The 13,669-nt window shown below is 37.2% G+C and overlaps 1 protein-coding gene across 1 annotated transcript in view; it reads right to left on the bottom strand.

The window, feature by feature from the left end:
* Positions 1–13,669, bottom strand: part of COL25A1 (collagen type XXV alpha 1 chain) — a 200,755-nt gene that overhangs the window by 67,910 nt on the left and 119,176 nt on the right. The window contains exon 14 of the mRNA XM_017852381.1: positions 13,065–13,109. Coding sequence (XP_017707870.1) covers positions 13,065–13,109 — 45 coding nt within the window. The remainder of the gene's footprint in view (positions 1–13,064; positions 13,110–13,669) is intronic.

Genomic DNA, 13,669 nt, shown 5'->3' with positions numbered 1-13,669 from the left:
TATGTTGTTTCCTTTAGTAAGTGTATAGAAAGTTCTTTTTTTTTTATGTGCTAGCTAAAAGCATTGATAGTTCTTTTAAACAAAAAATTCAGGGCAAAATTTATTTCTAGATACAAAATTAGCACTGCATTTGACCATCTCAATGATTTTAGCACAATTAATATTGACTGGTTAATTTTAAAGGCTTTGAGTATGATACGTTATACCTGATCATGCCACTTTAAGAAAGCATCTACCGTATCTATACATTCTGACATGCTTATTTCAATTTATTCAAGGAGAAAACCACATACTTAATTTTAGGATCACAGTTTTCATCTATTTACTTCCAGAGGTCTGCATCATTTTAGAAACATTATCTCCATTTTCTCTATATCTTGGCAGGATGGGCAGGAGTTAATTATTGGTCTCTTTTTTCTCTCTCAGACTTCAAAAACAGTTGTTGAAGTAAATAAGGCATGGACATGTTGACTCATGGTCTTCAGCTAGTTGGGCTATTTGTTACTTCCCTAAGCTTATACCAGAGGTTCTCAAAGTGTGCTCTGGGGACCTCTGGAGATTTCTGGACATTTTCAGAAAGTCTTTAAGGTCAAACTATTTTTACAATAACACAAAGACATTATTTGCCTTTTTACTTTCATTCCTTCATGAGTACACGGAGTATGAAAAGTTCAATAGGCCAGACATGGTGGCTCATGTTTGTAATCCCAGCACTTTGGGAGGCCGAGGCGGGTGGATCACTTGAGGTCAGGAGTTTGAGACTAGCCTGGCCAACATAGTGAAAACCTGTCTCTACTAAAAATACAAAAACTAGCCGGGCGTGGTGGTCTGCACCTATAATTCCAGCTACTTGGGAGGCTGAGGCAGGAGAACCACTTGAACCTGGGAGGCAGAGGTTACAGTGAGCTAAGATTGCGCCACTGCACTCCAGTTCAGGCAACAGAAGGAGACTCTGTCTCAAACAAACAAACAAAAAAGAAAGGTTTATTATATGGTTCCAGATTCCACATTGCACCTAACCTTTAAGAAACTACTTGTGAGGTTTAGGATAGTAGCAAAGAAAAATATCAACAATTATCTGAATAGGCTAACCTTCCCCTGTCCAATTACATATCTGCGTGAGGCCAGTTTTTCTTCATATACTTCAATCAAAACAACAAATTGAATGCAGAAGCAGATATGAGAATCCAGTTGCCTTCTATTAAGTCAGGCATCAGACTCGCTATATATATACACACACAAACATACACACACACATATACATATATACACACACACATATACATATATACACACATGCATATATCTCTCAAAATGTCATTCTTCTTGCTCTTTTTAAAAATCTTGTCTTGAAAACCAGTTATATTTCATAAAACATGCTATTTGATTAACATGTAATGGATTTTTAGAACTTTTTTGGTTTTAACTTCTTTTTTTTTCTTTTGTTTTCATTTTTGAGACAGGGTCTCACTCTGTGCCCAGGCTGAAGTTCAGTGGTATGATCATGGCTCACTGCAGGCTTGATCCCCTGGGCACAAAGGATCCTCCCACCTCAGCCTCCTGAGTAGCTTGGACTATAGCTGTGCACCAACACGCCTGGCTAATTTTTAAATTTTCTGTAGAGACTAGGTCTGGCTATGTTGCCCAGGCTGGTCTCGAACTCCTGGCCTCAAGCAATCCTCCTGCCTTTGCCTCCCAAAGTACTGGGATTACAGGTGTGAGCCACTGCCCCCAGGCAGCTTTAATTTCTAATGCAGAAATAACACTAGACATATTCTACACAAACAAAAGCTCTTTCAATTCTAATTTTTAAGAATGTAAAGGGATTCTGAGACCAAAAAGTTCAAGAACTGCTAGAACAAAAATGCAGAATTTTATTAAAGGCTGACTTTTCAAGCTGGAGTCTTAATAGAGGATTCTGGCTTTGTTAAGGTGTGGCTTAGTTAAGACTTACCATGCAAAAATGCAAGCAAAGCACTTAGCCTCTCCCTAGAATGAAGTCAGTGTGCAATAAATGCTTGTTATTATTGTTTCCCTTATCTTACAGGCTTACAAATGTTAGCTGTCTAGTAGTAGTAGTAGTAGTAGTAGTAGTAGTAGTAGTAGTAGTAACAGTAGCAGCAGCGGCAGCAGGGCCAGTTGCAGCAGCAGCAGCAGTAGTAGTAGTGTTACAACATTTCTGCAACCTAATTGGTAATATACAAGGTGCCTTCTTGTCACCTTTTAATCTGCCTAGGGTTATACTCAATACTACTTCAACTTCATTCAAGAAGTAACCCTAACTTTTCTCAGTTGAATATGTCATTAGTTTATGAGACAATATCCATCTGCCAGAGCAGTTGAGATTGCAAAACCAAAAGAGGTTTAAAACACATCAGAACTGTGTAAGATAGAGAAGTGACAAGTTTACTAAGAATGAGTTTTCTTCCTCCAAAGAGGGACAGAAGAAAACGTTCCTACCTATTAATTTCCCTAAATGAATGTAATCTTAAAAAAAAAAACCCATCTTTTGAAAACAATTGATATACGGTTTAAAGGTTCTAGAATCTCCTAAAATGTCTAGGCGAAAGGCAATGACGATCTAAGTTTATAGAAATATTTTCTTGTAATAAAAAAATAAGCAAATGACTACTACACTATAGTCCCAATTAGTCATGATTTTTCTTAACCAGGGTAGAGGAAAGAGACCAGGTTGGGGAAGAAGGCAGGAGGAAGCAGCTGAAGTACGATTCAAAGGCAAAGGACTTTTAGGAAATCGTCTTTGGAGTCAATCAGATCTCACAAAAACAAACTTACATCAGTTTTCAGGGCAACAAACAGGAGAAATAACTTTATGTTGGAATGTATAATAATTATCACAGCTATTTTACATATTTAATCTCCCTTAATCAATGGGACATAGGAGAGTAGTAAATTGAAAATAATCCACACGTATTTGTCTGGGTAGACAAAGTGAGGGAGGAAACTGGAACTATAATAGAATTAAGCACTTACATTACTTTTAATGAAGGAAAAAAATAAATCCAGAAGTTTTTTTTTTTTTCATTTTTCTTTTTTGCTGGGCAATTACCTAAATTAGAAAATCCAAATCATAATTTCAAAATGGACCATTTTAGAAATAACATGAGAACATAAAGCAGAGATCTTTTGAAAAGGGCATGTCCTACTCCCATTATCAGGGAAATGTGGATTTAAACAGGCAGACTACAAGTAAAATAGCTCTACCATTGAAGTAAAAACAATAAAGTAGGACATTTTCTGAAAGTATTTAAAGTTAATGCTCTGTTAATGCATTTTAAAGAAAATAACAAAAATGTCTAAGAAAAATAGGGAAAAGACAAAGACAAAGACAAGACAACAAACCTCTGGCTTGTTGCATTTATCAGGATGCCAATGAATAGCATAAGAATAAGTTGGGGCCTGGTGCGGTGGCTCAAGCCTGTAATCCCAGCACTTTGGGAGGCCGAGACGGGCGGATCACGAGGTCAGAAGATCAAGACCATCCTGTCTAACCAGGTGAAACCCCGTCTCTACTAAAAAATACAAAAAATTAGCCAGGCGTGGTGGCAGGCGCCTGTAGTCCCAGCTACTCGGGAGGCTGAGGCAGGAGAATGGCATAAACCCAGGAGGCGGAGCTTGCAGTGAGCTGAGATCCGGCCACTGCACCCCAGCCTGGGCGACCGAGCGAGGCTCCTTCTCAAAAAGTTGGGTAGAGCACCAGTTATTTCAGAGTTACTTTAATCTGCTTTTTTTCCTCAGGTATTATACATATTTCTCCTCTCATTTCATAGATATTCCACATTCTCCATCTCCATCTGTTCACTCACTATGTCGTTAGATAGCATGTTAAGTTTTTACTTTTGTTATCAGTGAGAACAACAAGATGACAAAGTCAACTGGGATTCCTCACATTGGTGCTGAGGATAGACAGTGTGTGGAAGGGAATGCGTGAAGGCAACCAAGAGACAGATCTGAGACCATCACTGCTTGCAAAGTTAGTGCCTAACTCATGGGCAAGGACTTCATGACTAAAACACCAAAAGCAATGGCAACAAAAGGCAAAATAGACAAAATGGATCTAATTAAACTAAAGAGCTTCTGCATAGCAAAACAAACTACCATCAGAGTGAACAGGCAACCTATAGAATGGGAGAAAATTTTTGCAATCCACCCATCTGACAAAGGGCTAATATCCAGAATCTACAAAGAACTCAAACAAATTTACAAGAAAAAAGCAAACAACCCCATCAAAAAGTGGGCAAAGGATATGAACAGACACTTCTCAAAAGAAGACGTCTATGCAGCCAACAGACACATGAAAAAATGCTCATCATCACTGGTCATCAGAGAAATGCAAATCAAAATCACAATGAGATACCATCTCACACCAGTTAGAATGGCAATCATTAAAAAGTTAGGAAACAACATGCTGAAAAGGATGTGGAGAAATAGGAACACTTTTACGCTGTTGGTGGGAGTGTAAATTGGTTTGACCGTTGTGGAAGACAGTGTGGCAATTCCTCAAGGATCTAGAACTAGAAATACCATTTGACCCAGCAATCCCATTACTGGGTATACACCCAAAGGATTATAAATCATGTTACTATAAAGGCACATGCACACGTATGTTTATTGTGGCACTATCACAATAGCAAAGACTTGGAACCAACCCAAATGCCCATCAATGATAGACTAGATTAAGAAAATGTGGCACATATACACCATGGAATACTATGCAGCCATAAAAAAGGATGAGTTCAGGTCCTTTGCAAGGACATGGATGAGGCTGGAAACTATCATTCTGAGCAAACTATCACAAGGACAGAAAACCAAACACTGCATGTTTTCACTCATAGGTGGGAATTGAACAATGAGATCGCTTGGACACAGGGCGGGAAACATCACACAATGGGACCTGTCGGGGGGTGGAGGGCTGGGGGAGGGATAGCATTAGGAGAAATACCTAATGTAAATGGTGAGTTGATGGGTGCAGCAAACCAACATGGCACATGTATACCTATGTATCAAACCTGCACGGTGTGCACATGTACCCTAGAACTTAAAGTATATATATATGTGTGTATATATTATATATATTATATATATAAAGTTAGTGCCTAACTAAGGTGAGAGAGAATAGTAAAAAGAAGGAAGACAAGGATGAGGAGAAGGAGTAGTGAGGATTCAGGGAGGGAGGGAAGGAGAGAAAGAGAGGAAGACAAGAGGAGAAATAATGGAGAGGAACAGGCATTTTAAAATGTTCTCCTCCTTTCTCCATCACGATAAAAATTAAATCCAGATTTAATCTGTTCTCTTTGTTTTTGTTGTTTTCTGTTGTATTGTTTTGTTTTGTGTTTACGTGTCCTGGAAATCTCCAACTAGATCTACTCTTGGAACAAACAGAACAATCTAAACAATGTATTATCTAACCCTTAAAATAAGTATAGAACTATGATTTAATCAAAACCTGGGGATAAAATATATATAACATGATTTATCAGAAGCCTTAGGGCAATCCAAAATTGTAATTACTAACACATAATAGCTGGCGTCCTATTCTGTTCCCCAAGCCACATGCTAACCAGTGACTGAATGGGATGTCTGCAATATGGATATCTCAGCCCTGTTAGTGTTATTATAGCATAGGACTAATGCAGCTTCAAATTCCAAAATGAAGACAAATTTGGTCTAATTTTCTAGTCTTCTCCTGGATATTGCATCTGATTTCTTCCTGAATTGTTTCACGCATTTTATCCTTTGGTTATTCTTAACATTAATTAATAGCTCACCATCAATGAGTTAAAAACCAGGTCTCAAAGCTAAAACTACAGCACGTTTCCCTTTGTTGACCCTGTAGAAAAGATGAATAATAGAATAGCTGTGGTTTTGGCAACAACCTGGGGTTCAGTTAGGAAAGAAGAAATGCTATTAATTCAGAATAAAACACAATGTAGGCCTGACAGTAAACTGCCGGGAGCAGCGGCAAGCTGAAAATCTGACACAGGTTGCTAATTTGGACAAAAGATTTAAACAGCCAGGGCACATAAAGATACAGAAGCAAGTCTGTGGAGAATAACTATAGCTGAAATCAGAGGTGTATCTTCATATGACCAACGGTGGAAGGCCTCATCGTCTCACATTGATCTTTCCATTTAGGCAGTCATAACTTCAATCTTGTAGTATAAGCTCAGTGACTATCAGCCACAGTACCTAATGTGCACTATATTTGAAAAGGATCCTATTTTGCATGGAACAAAAAGTCGATTTTTTGTTGTCGATTAGGGTATGAGCATTAAACCTCTCTCTTTCTCCTTTCCTCTTGTGTCCATAAACTGGCTATATGTACACAGAGAAATGACGTAAACTACAGAAGATTTAGCTATAGGAAAGTAGGTCCTATTCATTCCATATAAGATAGATACCTTTAAGGTAAGATTTTTGACTGATGCCCCTTCTCCTCAACTCCTTTGTTATTACTTTTAAAAAATTCAAATAGTCTAATGAGATAGCAGCTTAAATACCGTCTTCTGGCCAAAAGGCAAAAAACTAACAAATAAAAAAAACTATATGAACAACTACGATCTCTAGCAACCACAAGGGAAACAAACAAATATTGGCCTTCTATTTTACAGAAAGGCAAGGCAAAGCTGGAAAATTCCTTAGGAACATGACATTTCTGAAATCTAACAATGACTACCAAAGGTCTCATTAAGTCTTAGGATTCAATAATAAAATCATGACTGACTTTTCTTCAAACCCACATTTACTATGTAGCAAAAAATTTCAAGTGACCTTATTTTATCTTCTAAAATGGTTATTGGGACAGTTCACTTAACACTCTTTTGCCAAATTTACATAATGATGAAAAGAATCAACAAATACTTAGATGGGATTATTAGTCAATGTAAGAAAGGAGGAGACAGCTTCCTTCATACAGAAATGACTCATCAGGTGTTTCCCTATAAACTTCCAGAATTTACCGTCTGCTAAATGGAATGGTGGCCAGAATGTCCTGACTGATTAGCTGTTGCCCATAGAAAATTTCTGGTTTTCATTTTACCATTTGTTTTATTTTATAAGTCATTATCAATTAAAGGAGTAAAAAAATTACTTTTAACCCCTCTAAAAAAAACCTCTAATATACCAGGTTAAAGCAAGTACTTTTTTCCACGATATTTATTACCCCCGAGAAGATCCAGTTTTCATTGCCCAATAAATAGTATAGCAGGGCTTGAAAAATATGTGTTGATCTGCCTGGGTGCTAAAAGCATCACCAACAATTTTGATTAACGTGTCTTGACACTGAATGCATTAGCCATACAATATTCTTCTTGCTTAAAGGCTAATTAGAATTCAAGGCAGCATGATACCTGCTTTTGAGGATTACAGTAAGAACATTTGTTGTAATAAGAACCATCAGGCAGCCAGTTTTGGTAATGATTGATATGTAAAATTATTGAGGGGAAAAAAAAATGAGAAAGTAGAGTCTGCCCCCAAAACATTTATTTCCCTTAAGTATCAAATTTTAGTGTAAATTAAAACATCTTGGTGGCACTGATTAAAATGAACTATAATAGCAGGTTTATTTAAAATCCAGAAAACATACCTTTGTGATTTTTTTTCTTAACTGGATTACATCCTGAAAGCATATTCCTTGTATTTATTTGAGGCTTCATTCTGGCTGCTAAAAATATCTGATTTCTGGTTGAGTTTCCTAATTGGACTCTCCAATTATTCAACTTTTCAGATGAACTTTGTGCAGGCAGGAAATAATTATATGTAACGATAACACAATGTTATTCGTTTAACGAGTACTCCATTTTCTTTTTCTCTTTTAGGAATTCATTTCACATCCTATGTTGCTTCCAGAAGTTTTCTCTGCTATTTTTAAAATGTGATTTGATGTTTTTGAGGAAGGAACCTCATCTCTGGTGGATTTAGAAGATAAGCTTCTATTAGATTACTGAGCACTGTACTTAATCCTAAGAATGCCAGAGTAAATGCTTCTGCCACCTGTAAAAGCTAGTCTTTATATAATTTAGTGGCAAGAATTATTTCATATGCTGGGATATAAAGAGTTAGTTACTGTCTCATACCCTCTTAGTCCCCAAGTTCTTGATCTTAATATCAAATTTTCACTAATGTGGAAGCCAGAACAAAAATATCAAGCTTTGAAGCACGATAATACTGTGAAAATGTATTTGCCAATAAAATGGTTTCATATAATTTTTACAGCATTACATCTCCCTTGCTCCACATTCCCCCCACCCCCCACCTTTTTTGCTTTCTGAATATGGTGAAATAAACTGGTGGTATACTTTTTTTTTTTTTTTCTTTTTTGAGATGGAGTTTTGCTCTGTTGCCCAGGCAGAAGTGCAGTGGCACGATCCTGGCTTACTGCAGCCTCCACCTCCCAGGTTCAAGTGATTCTCCTGCCTCAGCCTCCCGAGTAACTGGGACCTCAGGCATGTGCCACAACACTTGGCTAATTTTTGTATTTTTAGTAGAGATGGGATTTCACCATGTTGGACAGGCTGGTCTTGAACTCCTGACCTTAACTGATCCACCCACCTCGGCCTCCCAAGTGCTGGGATTATGGGCGTGAACCACCGTGCCCGGCCTGGTGGTACATGTTGAAAGAAGGAAAAGCAAGTGCTGAAAATCTATATTTATTTATTTATTATTATTATTATTTTTTTGAGATGGAGTCTTGCTCTGTTGCCTAGGCTGCAGTGCAGTGGCACGATCTCGGCTCACTGCAACCTGTGCCTCCCTGGCTCAAGCAATTCTCTTGTCTCAGCCTCCCGAGTAGCTAGGACCACAGGTGCCTGCCACCATGCCCGGCTAATTTTTGTATTTTTACTAGAGATGGGGTTTCAACTTGTTTGTCAGGCTGGTCTCGAACTCCTGATCTCAGGTGATCCACCCGCCTCGGCCTCTCAAAGTGTTGGGATTACAGGCGTGAGCCATTGCGCCCGGCCTGAAGATCTGTATTTATGAAAAGTGTCTTGGGTTAGGTAACATTGACTGGGGCCTGGAGAATTTCCGTCATTACATGTCAAGGTTTGCTTTTACTTTTCCTGTGAACAGAACCAGGAAGGAGAACACTGAAAGTGCCATGTCCTATGCCTACAACACTGTGGTTCTTCATCCTTTGTTCCTGGGATACATTTGGGTAATAGGAAAGGTGTATAGTGTGATGTCATGTTTGGAGAAAAAGCAGGTGATCCTGACTTCTCTTAAAGTAACATCCACTGGTCACAGCAAAGGAGTTTTCAGAATTTACATTTACTAACCTACAGAATATACATGGCTTTATATCCTATAGGTTAAAATTATATGAGGAAAGACTGTATAGAACATGTGTGTAACCGATGTTTCCAATATTTTGAGCTGCCCTGAAAGAAAGAGATAACAATAACCCAAACTGCTACAGCATTTACTACCTGCTTGGCAATATTTTAAGAACTTTACATGTATTAGTGCATTTAATTTTCACAACAACCCTCTGAGTTATGGTCAATGAGTCCCATCTTATGAGGAAACTGAAGTACAGAGAGATGACAGAAGTTGCCCCACATTATGTTATTGATAAGGGGTGGACAAGGATCTGCACATTGGTGGTCTGTTCTGAAGTCTGCTCTATCCTGCTTACTGCTAGGGTAACATAACCATAAAAAGGGGGTAAGTAATGTACTTACACTTTTCAAAATAAGGGTAGAGAGCAAGGCCTAAGAAAATAGGAACTTAGAATCTTACTCTTTTATGTAGTATCAGAAAAGCTGGTTACAATAATTTTACCCATTAAAAATATATGAAGGCTTGTTTCAGAAACTAATTTTCTGGGCTCAAATCTTATTCCAGAAGATCAATGTCTGCATGGTACATTGTATATAATTTAATTTTCCCAGTTGAACATCGTGACACTATATGAACCATGAATGCACGGAATAGGAATTCCAAATGTCTTCCATATGGTAAGAGGACTTTTGGATACTTCTGCAGGAAGCTTAAGGGTAGCTCGAAATTAAGTTATGCCTGTTCTTAGTGACTTTTATTATGTATGCCTAAGGTATTAGCACTTTTCTCTGAGTGGGACCCTGAGGTGATAGATAGATGAGTCTGCTGTCTGTATTTAGGCACTTTGCTCATTTCCTGAGAGCTGTGGAAGGCATGTGGATGCTCATTAAGTTTCCCACCATTCCCCGAGAGCAACAGGTGGTGAATCAAAGCTTCCCTGGTATGTCATGGCTGGTTTCCTCAAAGTCTTGGAAATAAGGGATGGCATTCACATGCTCTCTGTAGCACCAACAGATAAGAAGGAGATAAATAGCAATAGGAAGTATTTTCAAAGCATAAACAAACACACAGGTCTAGGAAGATTATGAGTAAAGTGCTTGCTACCACACATTCTATATCCATACATGGTGGTTTCATCTTTTAAATACTGTTACTTGTTCAAACTATGAAATCATAGTTAACTGTCCTGTGGTGGTTACCTAATAGAAGAAATGTAAATTAAAGGAAAAAAGAACATTTTAAGTTAAGAAAACTATGTCATAAAATTATAAGCCTTTAACTCTACATTTATAAATATCCAATGACCAATAGTTGTGATGTATCTTTAAATTGTCTCCTTTTCAAAATTACTAATTTATAGTGAGCACTGACTACATTATAAGGAAAGCATATCTCCCACATCCTGATTAGAGAAGACAAAGCTTATTAACCAAAAATAGAGCCTAAGATTTAAATCAAATACCAGATAGTTAACCAACAGTACTTGGTAATTATGTAGAAGAGTATCTCTAGTGATTGATGAATAGAGTTTTTGTCAATTAATAGTTCTTTTCACTATAGTCAGCAGTCAATGAGAGAAAAACAAAAGAAAATATCAGAGCTACCTGACCTCGACAAACTCCATCTGGCCATTTCCTATGACCCGAGGAATAAAAGCGTTTGCTAGAGGTGGCAAATCGTTTAACACCCCTCTCAACTTCAAAAAGCTCAAAACATTCTGACTAGTCCACAGATGACTAGGCAAATTCCGAGGATCCAGTGGGATATTTTTGTGATGGAGGATATAAGACTAAAGTAAGATGATAAACAGTATAATCAAAATTGCTTTTTTTTTTTCCTTCGGAGGGAAATAATCAATTCCACATTCTCAAGTACTCTCTCTCTCCAAGAAAGTGCTTCAAGCTCAAGAGAACGGACAACTGGATTTCAAAGCACAGAGGTTCCTGTGAGAGAAGCTGATAACCCGATCACCTACAAGCACTTGCTGCAGGAAACTGCTTCAGCCCTTCCTAATGCCTCTCCTTTTAAATGCCTTCCCCTTTATTTATAATGCTACAAGGTTATTTTTGATTAATGCTGAGTATCACTTTCTTATCACTTTAAACAAATAGTTTTAAAATTTTTATGATCTTCCCATTATTTGTAAAAACCCATCTTGTGTGTGTGTGTGTGTGTGTGTGTGTGTGTGTGTTACTAAGGAATGCCATAATTTAACTCTGTAATATGAAACCACCTATTAATTTGTGAAGTTATTTTTGCTAAATATCAAATGATAAGGAAGTGACTTCAACTCTTTAGTAAACTGCTGTCATAGAGTGTTACTTTTTCACCAAAGAATCCAAAGACTAAAAATCTATTAAAAGGACATATCTGAACTTTTATGATACTAATCTAGAAATATCAAACAAAAAGATAGAACTAAAATTGCTGAATGCCAACCAAGAAGACATAGCTTTCATGTCTATCAATTATACCAAATATACTCATAAAATATTATATATATCATATGACCTCTGAGAACTCAATAATATATCTATCCTAAAATCATATTATTTCACATAACTCACACTCAAAGCAGAACCTTCATAAAACAGTAAACACAACTCTCACACTAGAAGTAGGCATGCTAACTTTATTTTTCTTTTTAGGAGATGGAATCCCACTCTGTTGCCCAGGCTGGAGTGCGGTGGCGTGATCTCAGCTCATTGCAAGCTCCACCTCCCGGGTTCAAGAGATCCTCCTGCCTCAACCTCCTGAGTAGCTAAGATCACACCTGGCTAATTTTTTTTTGTATTTTCAGAGAGACAGCATTTTACCATGCTGGCCAGGATGATTTCAAACTCCTGACCCAAGTAATCTGCCCGCCTCGGCCTCCCAAAGTGTTGGGATTACATGAGCCACCATGCCTGGTCTAGGAATACTAACTTTGGAATGGACTAATGTACAACAGAGATTGGTTCAAAACTTTATAAGATGAGAACAACAAAAGGAAAATGTATTTGCATTATGTTAACCCCTATTAAGTAGTTCTAGAATATATCTTAAAAGTTTTAAAATAAGAAGCTGATTTTAAAGGAGCAACTATATCTAAGGCAGTAGAACTTTAAGCCTTGTCAGTTGCCATGTAAACAATTTCAAACACTTTTTAAAAATGCTTTTAACATTTTTAAGTGGTTTACGCCCATTTAAAACAAATGTTTTCAAACTAAGCTTTAAACAATTATTTCAAAAGATATTTAGAAAGTTTATGGGGACAGTGTATGTGTTGGGTCAAAATATTTTAGTAATATGATTTGTACTTTGCAGTGATAATTATTGAGAGGAAGTAGAAGATAAATGTTTTAAAGGGATTATTATAATGAGTGAATCACAAAAACAGCTGCCTAAATGTTAGATTTATGGGGATGTTAAGACTCTAATTCTGATCAAAATCTGATAGGGTCTTAAGAATAAAATTAAAATGTGAAGGTAAAGAGACATTTTAGACTTTAAAGAATTCCTGTGACTTCAAATGAAGTGACATTTACATTTATTTAAGGGGCAATAGAAAGTTAAACGGAGAAATAAACAATCCATTTCGCCATGGCAAACTTTAGAGGTATCTGTGCTTAATTTTTAATTTAAAAATTTAGTTAGTTGAGATGGCTGGGGAGTACTTAGAGAACAGCAATTTATTTTATTTTCATTTTCCCTATTTTCCACCAATTTGGGTAAATCTCATAATTACAGTTCTGTGAAGCCAAGACTGTCCGTGCAGTATTTACCTTTATCCCCGGAAGTCCAGGAAGCCCGGGAAGCCCTGGTTCACCCTACATAGGAAAATCATATAGCATTATAGAATGATATTCACTCAGTTACAATATCTGGAGAAAAACATGGCAAATGTTCCTAGCTCAACACTTTCTGCAAAGATAAATTAAAAAACCGTCTACTTTCAAAAAGTTTGGTGAGATCATACAATTCAGTCAACTCTTGATTTAGAAATGGGTTGACCACTTCACAGATTTTTTGGGATTTTCTCTCTTCCTTTCAGTTCACTGCACATTGGTATCTCTGTCAGATGGCGAGAAAGAGGAGTCAAAAGAGAAGAAACTCCCATATTTCATTATTTCTCCATTAAATGATTTGTTGGGGAGGCTCAATCTATTTGCCCAAATGAAGATAACGTGTGCATTTCAACAATGCATCCTATCGCAGTATTCCCTCACCTTAGATAATCAAGAGTTGGCTGTATGAACAGATGGTCACATCAAAACAATATTCATTAAAAGTCTTGCTCACTTAAAAAGTATAGTAAGCTTTCCTTTTCATTCCTGAATGATGAGAAGAAAAATGAATACTTAAGATTAAACCTAACTCCAGTCTGTAT

The sequence above is a fragment of the Rhinopithecus bieti genome, unplaced genomic scaffold (assembly GCF_001698545.2).
Source record: "Rhinopithecus bieti isolate Rb0 unplaced genomic scaffold, ASM169854v2 scaffold_35077, whole genome shotgun sequence".
NCBI lineage: Eukaryota > Metazoa > Chordata > Mammalia > Primates > Cercopithecidae > Rhinopithecus > Rhinopithecus bieti.
Note: the sequence above shows the minus strand (reverse complement) of the source record. Positions and strands in the feature narration are given on the sequence as shown.